This window comes from Vidua macroura, chromosome 25 (assembly GCF_024509145.1).
Source record: "Vidua macroura isolate BioBank_ID:100142 chromosome 25, ASM2450914v1, whole genome shotgun sequence".
NCBI lineage: Eukaryota > Metazoa > Chordata > Aves > Passeriformes > Viduidae > Vidua > Vidua macroura.
Window position 1 is genome coordinate 3,023,540 of NC_071595.1, and position 22,058 is coordinate 3,045,597.

Consider the following 22,058-nt stretch of genomic DNA (forward strand, 5'->3'; position numbering starts at 1 on the left):
AGATGATCAGGGGGAAGTCTTCTCTGTCCCTGCCCAGAGCAGAGGGCTGGAACCAGAGGAGCTTTCAGGATCTTTCCAAGTCCACCCATTCTGGGGGGGAAACTGGGCAATGCTGCCAATCTTTGGGAGTTTCCTGCAGCAGAACCTCTGCTGCCCTTGGCTCCCTGGAGGCTCCTGCTCAGGGGCTGGGTTTGAAGAGCTCTGCTGTGATCCAGAGTTGGGTTAGGTGGGAAGGGTGGGGATTTTCCAGGGAGGTGGGAATGTGTCACATCCTGCTGCCTGTGCCTGCCTGGAGTCCCTGCTGAGCTCCTCTAACCCTGTGTCCCTGTCCTGTGCTGCAGGTACCTCTATCTTCTGTTCTGTGAAGATGACGTGCTGTCCCTGGAGGATTGGGTGTTCAACACCGAGGCTCATCCCCTGCCCATCAACCACACGGACTTTAAAGCAGCAGGGCAGCCCTGAGGCCCCTGCCCAGCTCCTGATCCCCCAGCCTGGGCAGACTCTGCTTTTCCTTTCCAGTGAGGGAATTCCTGTTGTTCCTGAAATGGTATTTTGGGGCACTAGTCCAATTCCGGACAGTATTTTCTTGGGAAGATGAACCATGACTAAGCACCTTCTTTTCCTCTGTGAGGAGCTCTATTAGGCTGCTGATGAGATGTTTATTCTGGGCCATACTGTACACAGTTCATAGGCATTCCTTTATACAGAGAATTTATATGAAATCCACTGATTTTGCTTTATAGTGGCCAAAGGACTGGAAGTTTGCCATAAAATAGACCTTACACACACACATACCCTCACATCCTCCTTTCCTTTCTCCGGTTCATTTCTGCCTTTTATCTGCTCTTGGATTTATCACCTTTCCAGAGAAGAGTTCTCAGTGTTCTGAGCTTTCTGGTGCTGGGCTTTGGGGGCTCTTCAGGAGAATGAGGAAGGGGAGTTATCCTTGGTGTGGGAGAGCAGCTGGAATTCTTGGGGATGGCTGAGGAGGCAGCTGAGAGCTCAGGAGTGAAGAGAGGACAGGGAAAGGTGATGTTTTAGTGGGAAAATAAGAGGATCAGACCCTCCACAGACAGGAGCAGCTTCAGGTTGGAATTTGCAGATTTCAGGGGGGCACTTGAAGCACCCTGATCCCTGCTGGAGGGGTAACTCAGCAGGACAGAAGCAATCCAGGAGGCTCCTGGAGTGGATTGGTGATAAATTCCTCCTGCAAGGGACACAGGAGCCAACAGAGGGGCTCTGCTGAGGCCAGAACGAGATCCAAGGCTGCAGTGGCCATGGATGGTGAGTTCAGGATCCTGAGGGCAGGAGGGAGGGGGGAAAGCTCCACCCTGGGCTGCAGCAGAGCACACCTGGACCTCTCCAGAAGGACAGGTGACACAGGCCAGGTGGCTCTGCCTGAGCAGGGACTGGGACAGGGGCACCCCAGAGGTCCCCTCCAGCCTCAGCCATTCTGTGACTCTGTGGTGTCACAGCTGTAACTAAACCAAAACTTGGCTGCAAAATCCTTGCTCCTGATGTATTTTTATATACTTTTTTTCTGTGCTTTTAAAACACATTTACCACCCATCACATCTCGTTTAACTTTCCTTTATCTTTTTTTTTGTGTGTGTGTTTTTCTACTTTTATTTGAAACTAAATGTTACGAGTCACTTGTAATAATTTTACTGCTGTAATAGTCAGATCTGTGAAACAGAATAAAAGTCTTGTAAAATAAAAAGCCTGTTGGGGTTGATCCTGTAAAAGACCAGTCACTCCATGCTCGGAATGAGACAATACTGGTGGATTTAAAGAGTTTCATGCAGTAGAAGTTGACTTCTAGGGGAATCTAGGCAGTGTTTGACAGCAATTCCCAGCTCTCTTAAACTGCTGGATCTGGGATCAGCATTCCCTCTGATCACTGCAAAGCTCTGTGGCCCTGGGGGATGGAACATTTTTGTTCATTCTTGTGGCATCCTCGTGACAATTGGTTCATTCAGCAACTTGGGGGAAAATAAAGTTGCTTTGAGCAAATTGTGAAAACAGAAAATGTTGTTTCTAAATTCCTGCCTTTGTAATTCCCCTAGAGAAATAAGATTGTCAGATGGGGACTTAGCATTATCCCAGGGATAAAGCTGCTGCCTGCTAAGCCTGGCCTAGAGGAATGGGTATTGGTAAATAAACATCTTGGGAGTGAGCTGTGTTATCCGGGAGATTTGGGGGTCGGGAAGCTTTTGGAGCTCAAAGGATTTTGATAATGGATTAAGGGAATTTCTTAAATAAGAATGGCCTGCTCTTGGAGTGACATGGAACACTTTGCCTGGCAGAATTTAAACCCCCAAAACAAACAGTGTGGTTCTGGTTTCCTTCAGGAACAGATCCACGGTTGGTTTCCATTTCACACGAGTGAGTGGGAGCAGCCCACACCCTCCCAGAGGAAGATTCCTGCAGCTCGGTGGCCACACCACAAGCCAGGAGGTGTTTGAGCTGCCCTGAGGAGGCAGAGCTCACCCATAACTCTGCTCCCAGGAGCCCCATGCCAGGCACAGCAGAAGCTTTTGGTTGCAAGCTCAAACATTTCCAGTGGTGCCAAGGCAACTCTGCAGATTCCTCTGCCTGGGCTCCCAGAGATGCCCTGAAATCCCCAGGGATTAATCACAGGCGTCGAGCTCAGCCTGCTGTGTTTAGCAGGAGTTAGGATTTACTCCCAGGATCAGCTTTGTTCCAAGGCCTGGCCTTGATCCACACCAGGGATTTTTCTCTCCCACAGCAGTGCAGGTGATGGGAATGTTTGTCCTGCTGCTGCCTTGAAATGCTTCTGCTCCTCCCTTCCCCAAGCCTTGGCTGGATGCTCCTGCACCCTGGGAGCCCTGCCTGGGGGAGCAGGGGCTGGATCCCACCCCAGATTCCTCATGCCAGCTGGGATTTTCCCTTGGTTTCCAGACTTGGAGCAGGTGAGTAAATGGAGTTACACTGAACCAGAGGTTTGGCTGTCGATGCCCCTTGGAAAAGATCTGGGGAGATGTGTGTCCTTCAGCTGCTTTCTTGCCTTCCAGTCTCAGGTATGTGGGAATTCTGTTGTTTTTTGGTCTTTTTTTCCTGCCTGGAGTCACCAGACAATGCCACCAGCCTGGGTTATTTCCCATTTCCCCTGGAACATTCCACTTCTACTTCAGAAGCTGTCATTACCATCTTTAATTTTCACCATCAGAGCTTGTGGCCCTCCTTTATATCAGAAGGAATTTCCTGTAAATCAAGTTCTGATAACAGAAAGTTGCATCAATGGTGGAGGTGAAAACTCTTCCCTATCACTTGTACAGCCACGGCTGCTGTTGCCAGGCCTGCACAGAGATAAGAGAAAACCACCCAGAAAACAAATGCACCTCTTTGTGATCCACATGTCATTTTTACAGCATTATCAAATCCCCTGGGAAGGCTTTCAGCAGAATTGGTTATTGGATCCAAAAGCCTGGCAGGCAGGGTATTTTTCCAGGTGGGTTTTGATGTGATCCCTGTTTGATTGATTGAGATGCAGGAGCCCTGGCTCCCAGGGCCAGCAGGGTCCCAGCAGCTCCTCCTGAGCACATCTGGGGCTTTGGCTCTGCCTTCGTTCCCTGCAGGGATTGTGCTGGAGTCAGGAACCCTCCCCATAAAACTCCTGCTTTGTAAAGGGTTTGGGTTGCATCCTCCTGAGAAGGAGAGGCCAAGGAGGAGTTGGGAATGCAAGACACAGGAACTGGCTCCTGCTCTGCAGCTGAAAGGTTTGCTTTGAAATGCCTCAAACTCCATTTCCTTTGTTGGCCGTGCATTTCCTGGGATGAACTCTCTGATTTCCATAGCTGTGGAGCTTTATCACCTCTGGTTTTCTTGTCCCTTCAAACCAGACCTGGATTCTTGTTCCTCCAAGTTTTTCACCCCTGCTGCTGCCAACCCCTCACCATTTTCCTTATTTTCAGCCCAACTTTCTCCCTTCTGACCAAGGAGAAATCTGGGATCGTTTTTCCTGCTGGGTGGAAATCTTCCCTGTTATTATTTTTAGGATTCCCTTTGATCCAGGTGTGCCTGGGTGGGCCCCACAGATGTGTGGATATTTAACATTCTTCCTGAGTGCTGTAATCCCAGGACCCAGCAGTGGAGAGCCAGGCTGGGTTTGTTCTCTTTCAAGGAGCAGCAGCCACCCTGAATTATTTCACCTTTTGTCTTTCATTCTCTTTCCCATCAAATAATCCCCCCGTTTCTCATCTTTATGAGGTGGCTGGTGGATGACACTGGAAATGGTTCAGGTGTAAAATGAGCCCTTGTGCCTCTCACAGAATCACCCCAGCTCTGCCACCACCCTGCCAGGTCCCCTCCTGCTCATTTCCCAGACAAACCAGGAGGTTTATCCTGTTCCAAACCCATCCCATCCCGTTACACTCCGTGCTGGGTTATTCCAGGGAAGCAGCAGCTCTGCCCCCCTCACTGCCCAGCCCAGCAAGTCCGGCAGGTTTTACAGCACATCTGCTCCAGGTGCTGAGCTCATCCCTGCTGAACTCCCAGACCTGTCCCTGCTCCCTGAGTCATTTCCATGCTCTGCTAACCGCAAAGCCGTGATCAGCTTCTTTATGGAGCAGAGTTCCAGGGAAGTTTTCTGCTGTGCTGCAGAAGGGACTTTATTCTTCCTCCCTCAGTGCAACAACCCTGACGTGAATCACAAATATCCCCCTTGGTTCCACTGCTGGGCTCCCCTGCCTGGTCTCATCCTCATCCTCCCTCCTCCTCCCTTAATGGCTTGGTCATGCTCTCGCTCATCTCCGTCTCGAGAGTTCTTTAAACCTAAAACAAAAACGATTAGGCAGGCTTAGGATCCAGCAGAGCTTCAAAGGATTAAAGGCTGACGCTTCCTGCTACCCTCGGAGAGATCAAACGCTTGGTGCTGCTGGCCCTGCAGCAGAAATCTTCCCCGGCAATGTGGGGATCGGAGCAGAGACTGGAAGCACGGAGGAGCAGGATGATGAGGTGTGGGGAGGGCTAAAAATGAATAAATTTGTGTGTCTTGGCCCAGCCACTGCTGAAGGACAATGTGACAGCAGTGGGCGGCCGTGGAGGGACACTGAAAACATGGGAGGTGGAAAAGCTTGGGGTGGAAATTACCCAAAATGTGGCATGGTGGTAAAAATGACCCAAAATGTGGGGATGATGCTGGAGAAAGGCTGAGCACCGTCACCCCAGGGCTGCCAAATCATTCCCATCCCCTAATTCCCATCCCTAGGGCTCAAACCTCAGGGGAATCACTGCAAGCGAACCCACCGATACCGCTTTTGTTAAAAAATGCCCATTTTGGTCAGCTACAAACAAGTAGAAGTGCAGGATACTGCTGGTTTTGGGAGGTGCAGAACAACTTCAGGGGATTGTTCTTTCTGGGAAAAGCTGAATTAAGGACAAAATGCCACTGTGGGAATGTGGGGATGGATACACACCCATGGATAATAAAGGCATGGATATTATCCCATGGATAATAAAGGCAAAGTCCTTGGAGACCAGAGAAGGAGAGGGTTCATCCCTCCAAGCGCCCTCACAGCAGAGACATTTCAGCCAGCCCAAAAAGCGCTTTTTCCTGAACGACTGCCACTCATTTCACATTAAAACGTGGCTTTACCCTGACAAGTGCCGCCCATTTAACACCAAAAAGACCTTTTCCCTAACCGGGCGACGGGCATTTAACACTAAAACCTACCTTTTCCTTAGCTGGTGCCGGCCATTTAAAACAATATTTTTCCCTGACGGACCGACGGTCGTTTAACACTAAAATACATTTTACCCTGACCGGGTGCCGGTGATTTAACATTCCTCTGGCGGTTTTTTTTTTTTTTTTTGCGCGGCCGGGGCCCGCGGCCCCTCCTCGCCCGCCTGACGCCTCCCCCGGCCGGGCGGCCATGGCGGCTCCGCGGCGCGGGCCCGGCGCGATGGCGGGGCCGGGGCCCGGGCCAGCCCCTCCGCGCCTGGCGCTGGCCCTGGCCCTGCTCGCCGCGCTGGTGGCCCTCAAGTACTACCGGGACGCGGAGGCGGCGCGGCAGCAGGTACCGGGCAGCGGGCAGGGGCGGGCCCGCGGGGCCGGGCGGAGGGAGGAGGAATGGCGGGCCCGGGCGGCGTGAGGGGAGGCGGCGGCACCGGGCGGACAGCGGGGCTGAGGGAGCCTTAGCCGGGCTGAGGGGGCACCAGGAACCGGCACCGGGGCTGAGGGAACCTTAGCCGGGCTGAAGTGACCACTCGGCATCGATGGGGGCTGAGGGGGCCATAGCCAGGCTGGGGTGGCCACCAGGCATCCATTGCCAGGGCGGTTGGGCTGGCCACCGCTGGACTAAGAGGAGTATAGGCATTGTGGCTAACGGGGCTGAGGTGGCCGTAGCCAGGCTGAAGTGGCCGCCAGGCTTGGGGTGACCACCAGGCATCAGTGGCCATGGGGGTTTGAGGCGTCGCTGATGTTGGGGCGACTGCCAGGCGTCAGTGGCTGCTGAGGTTGAGGTGGCTGTGGCCAGGCTGAGGTGGCCACCAGGCATCAGTGGGGTTAAGGTGGCCACTGGGCTGAGGTGGCCACTGCCAGGCTAAGGCTCTGCAGAGCTGTGGTGGCCACCAGTGACCAGCTGCCCCTGGCCCTGCTCTGGGCTCTCCATCTCACAGCTCCTCTGCCACAGCTTCCAAAGGTCACTGAGAAGCAGCAAAAGAAGGGACGAGTTGAAAAGCCCCTGGGGTTTGTGTTTGGGTTTTTGTTTTAAATGAGGCCGATTGACTCTTTTTGATTGTAGTCCATGTAATTCTAGTGGCTGCAGGGGCTTTGGGGATCTCCTTTGTGGGCTCTGCGCTCCAGCCCTGAACATCTGAGGAGGTTCTGGGGAAAGAACAGATTTCTCCTTCTTGATACTCCTCTAGTACAGAGAGAAGTGTTTTTAAAGGATATTTTTTAAGGATGCCTCTTTTCTTTGTCTCTTGCATTGCAAAAAGGGACAAATGGTTTAAACAAGTTAATTAGAAGAATTTTTCCAACAAGGACAGGAGGGTGAGGACATTCTCACAGCCTGGCAGGTCTGCTGGAGGTTTGTTTTTTCTGGAGGACAGGCAGACAGTTGTCACTGGGTGCTGCTGGAGAGGAGAACAAAATATAAACAGCCCAAGGTTTTTATTTTTTTCTTCCTCTTTCTTCAGACATATGTCTTGTCTCTTCCTATGGAAATGTTTATTTAGCTGAACCACCCACAAGCAGGTGGGAGAGGAGAGCTCTTTGTGGGAACCACAGCTCTGTTCCTCTACAAAAACACCTCAGTTCAGCCTTACCCCTCTGGCACCAACAGGGAAGTTGTCTTCCTTATAACCTCAGATTAAAAAGAGAAAGGGAAAAAACCCAACAACTTCTGGGAGCTTTCTTTAATGTGAGTGTTACCAGAAAGCAAAAGGCCAAGCCCTGACGTGTCTCTCTGCTTTTAAACGTCATTTTTGTCGTCCCTGGTGTCTGAATGCAGCAGGACTGGAGTGTTCTCCACCGGAGCCTTTGTTCCTCCGTGTCTGGGGCCTTATCTCCAGCTGGGTGGCTTCTCCTGGGTCCCACTGCTGGGGGGTCACTGCTCACCCCGTGGGCCAGTGCAGCTGAGGGACGTGGCCATGGCTCTGTCTGGACACGGCCTTTGGGGTGCTCGTGTCCAGCATCTGTGATCCCACCTCATGTCCTGCTGTCCTGGAGGTGTTCCCGTGTCCCCGTGGGGCACAGCTGGCTCTCCTCCTGCCCCCAGCCCCATTCCATGAGGGGAAAAATTACTTCTCCCCACATTCCAGCCATACAAATTCCAACCCCATCCCTCAGGGTTCGTGCCTGTGAAGTGCAGAACGAGGAGAGGCTCTAAAAGATCCATCAGCAGAGGAGCTGTGCTGTGCTGAGGAGAGCAGAGGCAGCGGAGCATCCCTTCAGAGCTCAGCCTGCCCTGTCCAGGGGAGGCTCCTGCTCCCTGCCCAGGGCCCTGAGCTGGCCCCCAGCCCAGCAGTGATCTCCAGCACAGGTGAGATCTGGAGCTGGAGAGATCTTGGAGCCTGGCACGAGCCTTGTGTGACACTGGGAGATGTGTCAGCGCCTGCAGCCAGGTGCTCAGCAGAACTGTTACTTGTTTCCAGAGCCCAGGACGCTCATCCCCATTCATTCAGAGATTAAAAGCAGGTTAACTGTGGACAGTCCACAGTGCATTGTGCACAAAAAACCATCTCCCTTCATTTTTTCATGTCCTTGGCCATGTCCTCATCCAGATCTTCATTTTGAGTTCCAGTTTATTTCAGTCTCAGCCCTGGAACTGCCCTGGAAGGCTCTTAAGTGCTTTTGTAGCTGCAGCTGATGGGAGCAAAGCCTTCCAGGCTGCATTAGTGCTGCTTCAGGCTGGCAGGCAACAGATGGAAAATAAACTGGTTCAGGAGCTCTGGGGATGGTGGTGGTGCTGCAGGCAATGGAGAGCAGGCACGGGTGAACAGCAGAATGCAGAGTGTTTGTGCTCCCAGCTCCAGGCTTTTCCAGGGTTGGCAGGGCAAGCTGGTGGATCCTGGGGCATGTGCCAAGGGCTGGCTGGCACCAAGGGCTTTGTCTCACCTGCTCTGTGTCTCTCCCTCCTCTCACGCCAACCTGGAGCTCTTGCGCTGCCTCCAAGTTGTCCCTTTCCCTTCCGACTGGAAGGAAGCATCCAGAGCCCTTCTGGGGCTGCTCCAAGGGAAATATCACCTTGGTGAGCCCTGTGGGGGCTTTGCAGAGGGAGAAACTGAGGCACAGAGAAGCTGAGATCCTGTGGAAGTTTCTGGAGAAGGCCGTGGGTTCTGTGACTCCCTGATGGATGGCTGAAGGAACAGGGAGTCAAAATATTCCGTGCAGTTCTGAGGCTGGAGATTTGGAGGGGCACTGACCAGGGCAGGGCAGTGGAGTGGATCCCACCACTGGAGTGGATCCCACCACGAATGGAAGTTTCTAATTCCAAGGGCTCAGCTCACTCCCTCTGTGCTTTTGGAATGTGGTGCTGATATATTTGACTGCCTTTGTTTGACTACACATCAGCAATCACCACCTCCAGGCGCTCCCAATAGCTGCAGGTTTAGGACTAACAAGCTGGAAAAAGTGGGGAATTTTTCTGACAAAAGACACTGAACGTGAGCAAATGGCTCAGCTGGAATTACTCAGGCAGATGCAGATTCAATATCCTCGTGCCAGCAGTTCCTGGACACATTGCAGATAGCACCAAATCCTGCCAAGGGGCGTTAATCTTTCCCCTGGATGTGCTGGGAAGAGTGGGATTAACTCCAGAGGGGCCAGAGTGGACTTCTGCAGGAGGTTCCAATGAAATCTCTCTTGCCTCTTCTTCCCAAACCAGGAGCTGGCTCTGAAGTCCTTGGGGAATGAGGGGCTGTTCCTTTTCTCCTCCCTGGACACCAACAAGGACCTGTACCTGAGCCCAGAGGAGTTCAAACCCATCGCTGAGAAGCTCACAGGTGGGTTCCTGTCTGCCTTCCAGAGCCCTCCCTGCACAGAGCCAGACATAATGAGCCCCACAGCTTGAATTCACTGAATAGTTTATTCACTTTATTGTTTTCTGGGTGCTGGTTTGGCTTTTATTTACATGAAGACTTGGGGAAGCTTTCCATGTTGTTGAAAAGGCTTAAGCACCAGACATCACTTTGACAAAGTGCAGCTTTTACAAGGTGGAGGATCCCACTGCTGGACTAGCAAAGTACATAAGTTACTTTGTCTGGAGCTCAAAGGGGATTTGGGATGGGTGAATGCAACAAATCCAGGCCAGGCCAGGCCAAAAGCATCAGGGAGTCACAGGGTTTCATTCAGCTGGGGCAGCTCTCCTGGATGGCAGCTGTGGGAGATCATCTCTGGAGGTTGCGTCAGCTCAGAGCAAGTGGCTCTGCTGGTGCCAGGCAGGGAGGATTGTGGGGATGACAATGGACACTGGGGACACAGACAGGGTTTGCTGTGCTCTCCTGGACAGGCTCCAGCATGTGCTGGGATCGCTCCGAGGGGCTGTGAGTCTGCCTGGGCTTTGCAGCCAGGCAAACAGGGAATCATGGAATGGTTTGGGTTGGGAGGGACCTTGAAGCCCATCCAGTGCCACCCCTGCCATGGGCAGGGACACCTTCCACTGTCCCAGGCTGCTCCAAGCTCCATCCAGCCTGGCCCTGGACACTTCCAGGGATCAGGGGCAGCCACAGCTTCTCTGGGTATCCTGTGCCAGGGCCTGCCCACCCTCACAAAGTTTTTCCCAATATCCAACCTAAACCCACCCTCTCCCACTTTAAAGCCATTGAGTTGGTCCCCTTCCTCTTCAGTTCATGCAGCCAAAGCTGGTCTGGGGATGGGTCTGAGTTCTGCTGTGTGGGGACAGCTGGGAAACTCCCAGTGCTCCTGGATTTGCCAGGATAAACGTGTAATCACTTCACAACTGCTTAAAAGGGGAGGGAGGGGAAACAGCTGCTTGAATTCCTGTCCTCTTGTCTAGGGGTTGCTCCAGTCTCAGAATCCGAAGAGGAGGAGACGCCGGATCCAGACGGGGAGACTTTGTCCATTGTGGCCAAATTCCAGCCCTTGCTCATGGAAACAATGACGAAGAGCAAGGATGGTTTCTTGGGAGTAGGTGTCCCGCAGGCCACAGATTCTGGGATAAACACGTCTGGTGGGCTGGGAGCAGCACCAGGAATACGTTGGGAGGGGACAGGATCCTGCTGAATCCTGTGGGGTTTGCTGTGACAGGGACCCCACTGCCCCCCTCAGCTTTTCAGGGTTTCAGCACACTCAGCAGCACCCTGCCCCAGTTAGAGCACCCTTCCTGGGAAGCTGGGAGCAGGAACTAGAGCTGGCTCTGCCTCAGCTGAGTGCAGCAGCACTGGTGTTATGTGGCATGTTCCCCTCTGCTCTGTTACTCACATTCTTGAAGGCTGACAGAACTGTTTGGTGGGGTAAGAAGAATTTGGGATGTGATACAAATCTTCTCCCTCTTTTCCAAAGCCTCCCTGCATCCTTGACATCACTGCACATTGGGAGGCTCCACTGTGGGCTCTGACAGCATCTTTTGTTCACAGATTTCTCACGTGGCTCTGTCTGGGCTCAGGAACTGGACGGCCCCAGCAGCCCCTATGAGTGTCCTGCTTGCCAAGCAGTTTAAAGCCTTTCTTCCTCCAAAGGATAATCTGGATCTTGGGGATCCGTGGTGGATAATTCCCAGTGAACTGAACATCTTCACTGGCTATCTCTCCAACAACAGGTTTTACCCTCCACCTCCCAAGGGCAAAGAGGTGAGATGTGAAACTCAGGTTTTATATGTGCATCCCTGGATTTTCTAAGGAAGCAGGAATTCTGTAGTGTATAGCCAGGAGCACCTAAACTGGAGGCAAAGCTGAGAGCAGGCAAAAGCTCTGTGTGTCTGTGACAGCCAGATGAGGCTGACTCTAGTAACTTCATCTTGTTTGTTAATTGTGTGGGACTTGAGGATAGTTTTTCCCAGAGAGGCTTATTGAGAAAGGACCTGTGCACGTTCCTGGTGGAACAGTGGCCACGGGAGCCTTTAGGTGCCAAGTGGGACTCTGTGTGTGCTCAGCAAGTAAAGCCTGGCTGTGCATCCCCTCCCCTGGCTGCAGGCAGGTGCTGCTGGGATCAGTGATTGCACTCCCACCCCTTCAAAGGCTGAAGCATTGATGGAGGCAGCCTTGGAGATCAGTTTGCCATTCTGCCTGGGCTGATGAAAAGCTGCAGACCATGGGAATGGCACAGGAGCTGTGGAAGATGGATTTATTTGTGACAGCAGTGCCTTGTTTGTCTCCTTGGTGTGTGATTAGGTCGGTCCCTGAGCTGGGTGTTAAATCACAAACACTCTCTGGCCTTCCTGCTCAGGTGGGGGTTGCTTTGGAGCTGTGTGGGGGAACAGTTCTTGTTGTTGCTCATCCAATTCCCTCTGCAGGTGATCATCCACAAGCTGCTGAGCATGTTCCACCCACGGCCCTTCGTCAAGACGCGCTTTGCCCCTCAGGGAGCCGTGGCCTGCATCCAGGCCAGCAGCAGCTTCTACTACACCATAGCATTCCGGTGAGCCCCAGGGAGTGGGGGACAGCCCCAGTCTGTCCCCTGTGCCAGGGCAGGGCAGGAGGCTGCTGGGAGCCCCTGGCAGAGAGCACAGCAGTCGTGGCATGTTCCCAAGGGATGCCAGGGGTGGTGTGGCTGGCAGGGGAGGAGGGTGGTGCAAGCCAAAGGTCACCTGTGCTGCCAGTGTCACTGTGCCCTCGTGGAGGGCATCACCCTTGGACTAGCCCTGGCTGAAAGGGGAGAATCTGGCTAGCAAGAATTTTGTTAGATATAGGTTTATCAGGGTGTCTTTCCAAGGGGTAGAGGCCACAGAATTGTTTTACTGGCAGTGTTACAAACGGCTTTGATGTGTCTGATCAAGCTGGAGGAGGGGCTAAAGGGGTCTTGTTCTGTCCCTGTGTTTCAAGGAATGTAAAGTATTTCATCATTCCTGGCTGCCCAATTCCAGAAGGCGTGGATACTGGAGATGCTCCTGACCCAGGGCATCTGTTCCAGTCTTTCACCCTCTTCATTGTGTGACATGAAAAGCTCCACCACTCTTGCCCAATTTAGGTTCATAATTTTGGGTGCTGGAGACAGCTTTTCCCTGCTGTCATCTGCAGTGCAGCATCCCAGCTGATGGCTCCTCTCTCCTTTCAGGATCCACGCTGAATTCCAGCTGAACGAGCCACCAAACTTCCCCTTCTGGTTTTCCCCGGGGCAGTTCACAGGTTACATTGTCCTGTCCAAGGACTCTTCCCACGTCCGGGACTTCAGGCTCTTTGTTCCTAACAACAGGTACAGTTGTTTCCCTCTCATTTCTTGGAAAATCTCAGTGATTTGAGCTCTGCAGTTGCCTGTAAATGCATTTTTACATCACTGAGGATCCCTGATGCATCCAGGGCCTGATTCATTCCCCAGTAACTGTCCCTTGGTACTGGGAGGATGGGAGGGACAGGCAGGAGTGGCAGTCCCAGTGCCTGGCTGCAAGCACTGAAGTTCAGCAAGGCCTGGTGCTCCTCTTCCAACAGATTTTTTGCTTGGAGTCTCACAGGGTAAGGCTTTGTGTGCAGAGCTTTGCGCCAGCTCGTTCCTGCTCTCTGGCAAGGAGCTGGAAGTGTTTCAGGTGGAAGAAGCTTCAAATCTCTTTGCCCATGACAAGAGTGAAAATTCTATTACAATGTTACCCTGGCGACTCAACCCCAGTGGCTCTGTCAGCACATTTCTTACAGCCAGCCGACACTTTGGGCTCTGCCAGCAGCCTTTTGCTTCCAAAAAAAAGCACTTTTAAAAGTTCAGCAGGATCAGAATGTGCGAGTCAAGTGCTGGGAAAGAAGAGGGAGCAAAGGCATCTTTCTCTCCTGTCATTTGACAGAGCTCAGAGGTGTTTTCCAGAGTGCTGAGTGGGTGCCTGGGCCCTGGTCCAGCAGGGATCTGGTGTTCCTGGGCTGCTGCAGAGATCTCCAAAGGCTCTGGGTCCAGTGCTGACCCTGCAAGAGGATGTTCCTGTTTGTTTGGGGTTCCCCATGCACAGCTTTAGCCCTGGCTGACTCGTGGGTTCCCGTGCAGGTCCCTGAACGTGGACATGGAGTGGCTGTATGGGGCAAGCGAGAGCAGCAACATGGAAGTGGACATTGGATACCTGCCTCAGGTCTGTGCTCTCTCCCAGTGCTCCACATGTGTGCAGCATCTCCTCAGGGGTTTTTGTGCTGCCACTGAGCTGTGGAACCTCTGTGACCCCATTCCTTAGAGCTGTCTCTTGATCATTTCAGTACAGCAGTAGAATTTCCATTCATCTCTGTCTGTCCTTTGCAGTCCTGTTGGCAGCTCGTCTGATATTTTCCTTTTTCCCTCAGTGTGGGTTGAATCCTAAGGTTCTGGAGACTTCTTCCTTTTTTAAAACATTGCCTGACAGGCAGGAGGGAAGATGAGGAGCTGAACCCAGGCCCTGAGCCCAGAGCAGGGTATGAATAACTGTGGGTCTGGATTTAGAAAGTGCATGAGGTTTTTCCCCTTTTTTGTAGTAATCCCAGCTCTTGGGACAGGAAACATAAGTCAGAATTCTTACTGCCTGAATTCAACAGGCCCATGTTCTCCTAAACTAGAGTTGTGTTTATTTTTAATTGGCAAAAGTCAGGAAAGCAGATTTAGCAGGATCATTTCAGCTGTACGAGGACACAAACCACAAGGAAGCTCCTGGGAAGCTTTTCCTGCTGCTCCCTCTCGTGGCTTCCCAGGGCTGAGCTGGTGATGGGAGCAAGAGCTTCCAATGAGCCCTGCAGATCCTAATGATTGAAAGGATCTGGTGTCCCACAGTCAGTAATCTCCACTGGGAAGGTGGGAACATGGAGTCTCTGCATTTCCAATCCAGAGAGCACAGCCACACTGAGGGAAATTAAGTTCCTCTCCTGGTATTTCACTGGTAGAGTGCAGCTCTAGGAGATGGGAGATCAAGCTGTACCTTCCTGAGGAGCTGCATGGTGTTATTCTGGATCTGTATCCAAATTCTCCTGTATCTGTATTCTCCTGGAGCCCAGGAGAGCCAGCAGAGGGCTGTGTGCAGGGTCCCACCCAGCCTGTTCCCCTGCAGATGGAGCTGGAATCCACGGGGCCTTCAGTGCCCACCGTGATCCACGACGAGAACGGGAACGTCCTGGACAGCAGGGACCCCTTGGGGGAGCCCATCCAGTTCGTGTTCGAGGAGATCACCTGGCAGCAGGAGATCCCCTGGCAGGAGGCAGCCCACAGGCTGGAAGTGGCCATGTATCCATTTAAGAAGGTGAGGAAGGGGCTGGGCTCTCCTTGGCACATTGATTTGGGGCAGATTGTCCTCACTGAGCCATCCAGTGACCTGGAGGGCCAGCAGAGGCCACAGCCTGAGCAGCATCCAGGGCACTGGGAGGGTCTGAGCAGTGGGAGGGTGTCCCAGGGCGTTTGGGGTCACACAGCAGCCCAGACAGGAGCAAAGCCTCCATGTCAGGTGTCCCCAGGATTGTACCGTGGGTGTAGGCTCATCCTTCCTGCCTCTTATCAGTGGCTGCTGCTGTGATTTTTGAGCAGGCAGGTAATTGTGCTGCTTACAAATGGTTTTTCCTCTGGCTTTACTTCCACAGCAGCCAGGTGCCTCTGGACCAAGCTTTCCTTATCAGCAGAGAACACATGATGTGCCTGTGCCTCTGCAGCCTGCAGCCAGACACAAATTTATAGCTCTGGGTGACCCGAACTATTTAACATGCCAGCAGCCTGTGGAGCAGATGGCTACTGCCTGTCACTGCTTTCTTGGCTGAAGGGACACGTTTCAGTGGCTGCCTCCTTGTGCCCGAGCTTACAAATGTCCCTTCAGGCTGCCAAGATGTTAATATCAGTTCCTTTCATTTGAGTGATTGGAGCAGGCTCTGTGCAGCTCCCTCACAGGCAGTTCTCAGGCTGTTCCAGGAGGTTCTTTAATAAATATCTCAAGGCCAGATTTCCTAGCAGCTGAGGCGGGGTTGCAGACAGCCTGGCCACCCTGGTGCAGATGTTCTCTGCAGTGTGTAAGGTCAGGGCTCTGCAGGTGCCAGGGACAGGGGGACCACAGCCTCCCCAGGAGGTAAAGTTGTCCCTGGGGACACCACCACAGATGTCACTCATTCAAATCTGCAGGTCGTGCTGCAGATTGAGCTCTGTGTGTGTCACCCCTGGGTCTGGTTCCTTCAGAGCCACTCCTGTTGGAGCTGGGCTGTTGTGTGCCTGTTCCTCACGCTGTCCCTCTGCCCCCAGATCTCCTACCTGCCCTTCACAGAAGCCTTTGAGAGAGCACAAGCAGAGAAGAAGCTGGTGCACTCCATCCTGCTGTGGGGTGCCCTGGATGACCAGTCCTGCTGAGGTGAGGACATTCCCAGCCTGGCAGGAGGGATGGGGGCCAGGGAGCTGGCCAGGAGCCAGCAGGAAACCTTGTGCCACTTGTTTTGGCTCTGGAGGTGCTGAATAGACAAAGGCTGGGAGTGGGGAGTTACTGATGAGAGCTGGGAGTGGGGAGTTACTGATGGGAGCTGCAAGTGGGAATTACAGATGAGAGCTCAGCTGCGCAGTGGCAGCACCAGCTCTGTCTGAGGCAGGTTGTGAGTCAGGTGCCTTTGTCGAGGTGGAGACATGGCTCTGGTCTTTCCCCTTCCTCTTTCCTCCTGGGGAAGAGGCAGCACTGGCAGGGAAAAGGGACACTGCTCTGTCTGCCTTGTCCCTGGCACCTGCACAGGAGAGGCCAGAGCCAGGCCTGGCCTTGGGGCTGTCCCGATGTGCAGCTCTTCCCCCTCAGTGCCTGAGAGTTTCTGTGCCACGTTGGGCAGGATGGATGGGTGGGAGGGGAAGGGACTCTTCAGTCCTGTCTGCCCTGAAAAACCCTCAGCACTGGGCTGTGCTTGGCATGAACAGCAAGTGGCACTCGGGGTGGCCTCCATGGCTCACTTCTGCTAGGCCTTCTGTGCCTGGCTTGGGCTCTGCTCTGCTGAGTCCCCTGTGCCAGCAGCACCTGTAGGGAACAAAAGCCATGGAAAACTGCCAACAATGGAGCAAAAAGACAGTGGGGAGGGCTGGGGGGAGCCAGAGTCAGCTGCCATTCAGCAGGTGGCATCGAGCATGGTGACAGTGACCTGAGGAAACAACAGCAAAGCCTCCTGTGCCTCTTCCTTGTGCCAGGTTCAGGGCGAACTCTCCGGGAGACCGTCCTGGAAAGTTCGCCCATCCTCGCCCTGCTGAACGAGAGCTTCATCAGCAGCTGGTCCCTGGTGAAGGAGCTGGAGGAGCTGCAGGTGAGGCTCACACTCTGCTGGGGGTGCCACTGGGTGCCAGGGGCAGGGGGAGCTCCCTCCTGTGCCAGGGGGGATTTTTGTTCCAAGCCCTCCCTGTCGTCGGCCGCTGCGGGGGCCAGGCAGACACCAGATGGAGGCAGGCTGAGAGGTGGCACTGTGACCCCCTTGGCTCTGTCCTGGTACCAGGTTTAAAGCTAAACTAGATGCTTCTCTGTGAGACAGCCCTAGCCAAGGCCTCTGGTGCCATCAACCAACTGACTGCCTTGCAACCCAGGGTGTCATGGTTTGACACTGGTGCAATGCCAGCACCCCCATGAAAATACACCTTCCCAAATAAATGCTGTGAGATGTTATCAGGAACAGAGCAGAGCAGGCCCAAGCTTAATAACAAAGGGAAAAAAACTTTATTAAACTACTACTACAAAAGACACAGGCACTAAATCCAGGATGAAGACCCTCTAAAACACCCCTTCGCCTCCCAATTTCCAAGACAACCACCATGAAACATCACCCGGGATTCCTGATCAAATTACCACCCTTCAGATAATCAATACTCAGTCTAGCAAGGGAGAGAGAAGTCTCTCTTGCGCCATAGACCCTCCAGGAAACACAGTTGCCACCTCCTGTGTTTCCATGTCACACATGGCAACCGCCCGGAGAAAATCTGCCAGTGTGACACTCTCCTTTCCATGTCACAGTGCTCTCACCACCGTGCATGGACAGACTGCTCATAGGGCTCCTTTAAGGATGCTTTGCCACGGACCCAAAGATACAACAGTTCAGCTTCTCATCTTGAGACTACAGTCCCCCCCATTTTCCCCTGGGGCCGAGGGTCCAGGAACAGAGATCATCTTCTTCCCGAAGACAGAGGGCATCACCATTCCCTCCTCAGCTTTCCTCTGTTCTTGCCATTCCTGTGCTGTTAGAAGCTGAAGCAGGTCTCCTTGGGTCACCACTGCATCCCCCTAAAATGCAGTCTCTATTGCAGGAGATTTTGGTTCAGTCCATGGCTAACAAGAAAAGTCCAGCCAAAAGCTACTTCATCATCTCCTCCCACCTAAATATTTCTTCTTCTAACATCTCAGGTTCCGGACTGTCTCTTCCACTACAAATCAAGGAGGAGTAATATTTTACAAAGCCCTCATTTCCTGGAAAGGGTTAAAAGTTCAGACTCCCTGGACGGCTGATATCTCAGTCCAGCATCCCGTCTCCCACGCTGGGCATCATCCCCCCCCTTTCTCCTTCTCCTCTGCCGGCAAACCTCCAGGTGCCGTCAGGCTCTCTGTCACTTTCCCTCTGTGGGGGGGGGGGGACAAAGGCATCTCCGCTTCTCTCCACCCTTCTGTCCACAGGAGCTGGCTGGGTTCCAGACCTTCAGCCCCTCAGCCTACCTGGACAAGGCCATGTGGCTTCCCCTCCCGCACCCAGCCCGTGGCTGGGCAGGGGAGAGTCTGCACTCTCTGACGACCAGAACCAAAGAGACAGTTCCCTTGGGAGTTCTTGCTTTTAACCCCCTGTGTTCTCAGAGGCGTGTCCATACTTTCAGTGGTCACTCCAGGTGCCAGTATCCAAACCTGACCACTGATTGGTTTGACCCAACTTCCTGAAAAAAATTCACTTCCATGTCAAACCACGACACAGGGGACAGCCAAATAACTGTCTGAGCCCTGAGGCTCCTGATTGAGCCTTTTCCCACTTCTGAGCCTGTGCTGGCAGCTGGGATCAGTCGCAGAGCTGGAGACTCTGGGAAAGGCTGGGATCAGGCTGTTGGTGTGCCTGTCATGGGGTGATTTTCTTGTCTGGGGACAAAATCTGCAACTGAAATGAGAGAGGGAGCCTGAAAGGGAATGAGAGAGCAGCCTGTGAGAATGGTACCAGTTACCATTGCACTGCAAAGCAGATCTTTGCTCCCTCCCTCCCTCCCTCTCTCCTGTGTCCTGTGTGCTCCCCCTGTGCCATTCTGCCACTTCTGGGGTGTGCCCATGTGTGTTTTTGGTATCTCCCTGCAGAGCAACAGAGAGAATGAGTTCCACAGCAAACTGGCCAAGCTGCACCTGGAGAAATACAACTTCCCTGTGGAGATGATCATCTGCCTCCCCAACGGCACGGTGGTAAGGCTGGGCTCTTCCCATGGAATGTGTTCTCTGCAGGGTCTCCCAGACTTGGGACTGCCTTTGAGCCTTTGTTCCTCCACCTAGAAATCTGAAACAAATGTGTTTTACTTCAGAGACAGAAGAGCAGCAGCTCTGGGCGGGGGCAGAACAGACTTGAACCAAGTGTGACTCCTCATTGTGCCTGAGGTTTGGGAAGCCACTGTAGCTTTGTTTCCTGCACCCATGGCCCTTTGTGCTCATCGTTTGAAGAAAATCTCCTGATCAGCACCATCCAGCACATTTATCTCCCCAGATGGGTCACAGCAGATCAACTATTAGCCAGCCCACACTCTCTGGCTCTGCTGTGCTCCCAGCAGCCCCCACTGCCCTTCCCCCTGGATTTGGGGAGCAGTTCCTGACACCTGGCAGCTTGGTGCTGTCTGGGTCAGCTGCTGGGCTGGGCTAATCCTGCCCAGACACCAGCTGGTCACACCTGCAGGGTCCCCTCGCTGTCCCCATGAGGCTGTGGGCTGTGACAATGGGTCAGGGTCCCCCTTTCCCATCTCAGGGGCAGCAGGAAGTGTTGGAAGCTCAGGTGCACCCCAGGCTCCATCTCCCAAGCTCCTGCTCACACACATGAGCTGAGCCTCCACAATTTTCCCCAAATCACCTTCATCTTCTTCTTAACCTAAGCAAAGGGTCAGCACCCTTGGGGGAAGATCACACATTCTTCTGTGACTGTGAAATTCAGACCCGAATTCTGGTTCCTGAATTAGCACTTGGAAAGAATTAGATATTCTGTAGGAGCTATTACAGCCTTGTTACCTCCAGTCACATGGCTGCAGGCCATGGCAGTGGATGGGGAATTGTTCTCACCCTGAGAAGTCTCCTCTCATCTGTTTTCTTTGCCAGATTCACCACATCAATGCCAACTATTTCCTGGACATTACTTCTATGAAGCCTGAAGATGTTGAAAGCAGCATCTTTAGTTTCTCAACCAATTTTGAAGACCCTTCTACTGCAACTTACCTCCAGTTCCTGAAGGAAGGGCTGCACAGAGCAAAACCATACCTGCACCCCTAAAAACAGGCACCTGAATGCCCCACTGAGATGGCCAAAGACTTCAGAGATCTATTTTGGTTACAGCAAAGCCTCCTCATCTCCATGCCAGACGTTGGTGTTGAACTGCAGGCAGTCCCAGACCCGGTCTTGGTTTGAGCCTGAGTTCCAGTTTACACAACCTGCCCTTTCAGTTCAGGCACATTTCTACAGGAATGAAAATACTTGAATCCATTCCCAGTGCACCTGCCTGGGTGTGCCACCCACCTTCATTTCTTTGCAGCTCCTGCTAAGCCTGGTGGAACTGGTGTAACCCCAGGACTGCTGATCTCCAGGACTTGCTGAGTGCAGGGAGCAGCACTGCCATTGTGACCGAACACTCGTGGTGAGGACAGAGCCCTGCTCCCCTCGGGGCCAGCCTGGTGTCCTGGGGCAGCTCTGGACACTGACTGACAGTGACAATCCGTGTGACAGGGCAGTGGCAGCTGTGTGTGACAGCCCTGAGCAGCGCCCTGTGTCACCTGGTGGCCTCACTCAGGCAGGGTCTGTGCCCCGAGGGTGGCACAGGGACACTAGGAGTGGGCCCCAGGGCAATAGAGGGGTCAGGTGAGGATCAGTTTGAGCCCCCAGGAGCTCCCCCAGTGACCCCAGGCTAAAGGACACAGCAGTGAGCAGTGTCCCACCCATCCATCCCTCCCAGGGCTCCCTCCCCAGCAGCTCTGGGAGCTGCTCCCAGTGTCCCTTGAAGCTCATGCTCTGTCCCTGTTTGCTTTGAGCTTCCAGGTTGTGCTGGGTGAGGAACCATGAAGTTCCTTCTGGGAGCTGCCCTGAGATCCTCACCTGGATGAGGACTGGGCAGTTCTAAAAGCCAGAAGTACAAAAAGGTATTTTCAGGAATTTTTTCCAAAGAGATTGTTCAGACATGAAGCCATTATCCCTTACCTGAAGCCACCTTGAGCAGTTGCTCCCACTCTGTGCCAATGCCTGGATACAGAATGAGCATCATTTTGTAATTTGGAGAAGGAAAGGTTAAATGGAACGGGTTTTAAGGCATATTCCTACAGACATGTGAGGGGACAAAGCATCCTCAGTAGCTGCCTGCAGCCAGCCCTGGCTGGTGATGCTTTTTCTGCTCTCTGAAGCACAATTTTGTTGGACCAAATCAAATTAAGGGAAAAGCCTTTTTTTTTTTTTCATTCCTGGGCTCCAGGTCCTGGGAGGACCCTGGGGGTGGCAATTACCCTGTCCCCAGCCTTCCTGTCCATACCTGAGCCTGGGGACTGAGCTTAGCTGGACCTCTGGGCTGTCACTTCACTAATTGCTCTAGTGAGATTAATTAATGGCCCCGGGATGTTTCTCAGTGTTGGCTTTGTAACTATGCATTAGCTCTGCACTTTCTCACACCCCAGTGGGACAGGCAGGGTCTCAGAGTTCCTGTCACCCCTTGGGCACTTCCATCCCTGCCGGATGATCCCTGTTTATTCTCACGAGCTCTCGGCACGAGCCTGGACAGTGGCAGAGGGAGCCCCAAAGCCACCTCCACGCCGGAGCAGCCTGGGGGATCCCGAGGAGTCACAGGGGAGCCGCCCGTGTCCCTCTGGCTGTTAACGTGCCCGGCTGCTCCGTGGCTGCCGCCCGGGTGTCCATCGGTCGGTGCCCAGCGCCGTGTGCTCGCCCGTTCGCTCCGTGTTCTCTCGGGAGCGGGTCCCGCTGCCGCCCCTGCCGCGCCTGGTGACGCCCCGGCCCGAAACCCGCGGCGGGCCCGGGCCGATGTCGGCCGGGAGGGGCGGCGGAGCGGCCCCGGTAAAACATCCGTGCATCCTCAGCTCGGCCTCCACTCTCCTTCCTCCGCCGGGGCTGCGGGTGGGCGAGGGGCGAGCCGGGGGCGCTGCCCCGCACCGGGGTTCCTTTACACCCAATGTCCCTTTACATCGGGGTGTCCCCAGTGTCCCCATTGCACCGCGGTGTCCCCAATCTTCCCTTGCACCGGGGTGTCCCCAGTGCCCTCTGTCCCCTGTCCTCCCGGCCCGGGCTGTGCCCTTGTCCCCGGGCTGTCCCGTTGTCTCCGGGCTGTCCCCGTGT

The 22,058-nt window shown here is 53.7% G+C and overlaps 2 protein-coding genes across 6 annotated transcripts in view; both read left to right on the forward strand.

Moving 5' to 3' along the window:
* MAN1C1 (mannosidase alpha class 1C member 1) overlaps window positions 1-1,720 on the forward strand; it is a 55,199-nt gene extending 53,479 nt beyond the window's left edge. For all 5 annotated transcript variants that reach the window (XM_053998614.1, XM_053998613.1, XM_053998616.1 and 2 more), the window contains one exon: window positions 342-1,720. In XM_053998614.1, coding sequence (XP_053854589.1) covers window positions 342-462 — 121 coding nt within the window. In that variant the 3' untranslated portion in view covers window positions 463-1,720. The remainder of the gene's footprint in view (window positions 1-341) is intronic.
* A 4,186-nt stretch (window positions 1,721-5,906) lies between these two features.
* Window positions 5,907-21,801, forward strand: SELENON (selenoprotein N). The gene is made up of 12 exons (XM_053999022.1): window positions 5,907-6,038; window positions 9,351-9,468; window positions 10,482-10,612; window positions 11,062-11,274; window positions 11,937-12,061; window positions 12,698-12,835; window positions 13,607-13,688; window positions 14,628-14,816; window positions 15,797-15,902; window positions 16,712-16,824; window positions 18,834-18,935; window positions 19,830-21,801. The coding sequence occupies exons 1-12, from the start codon at window positions 5,925-5,927 to the stop codon at window positions 19,998-20,000; spliced, it is 1,602 nt and encodes a 533-aa protein (XP_053854997.1). The 5' UTR covers window positions 5,907-5,924; the 3' UTR covers window positions 20,001-21,801.
* The last annotated feature ends 257 nt before the right edge of the window (window positions 21,802-22,058 follow it).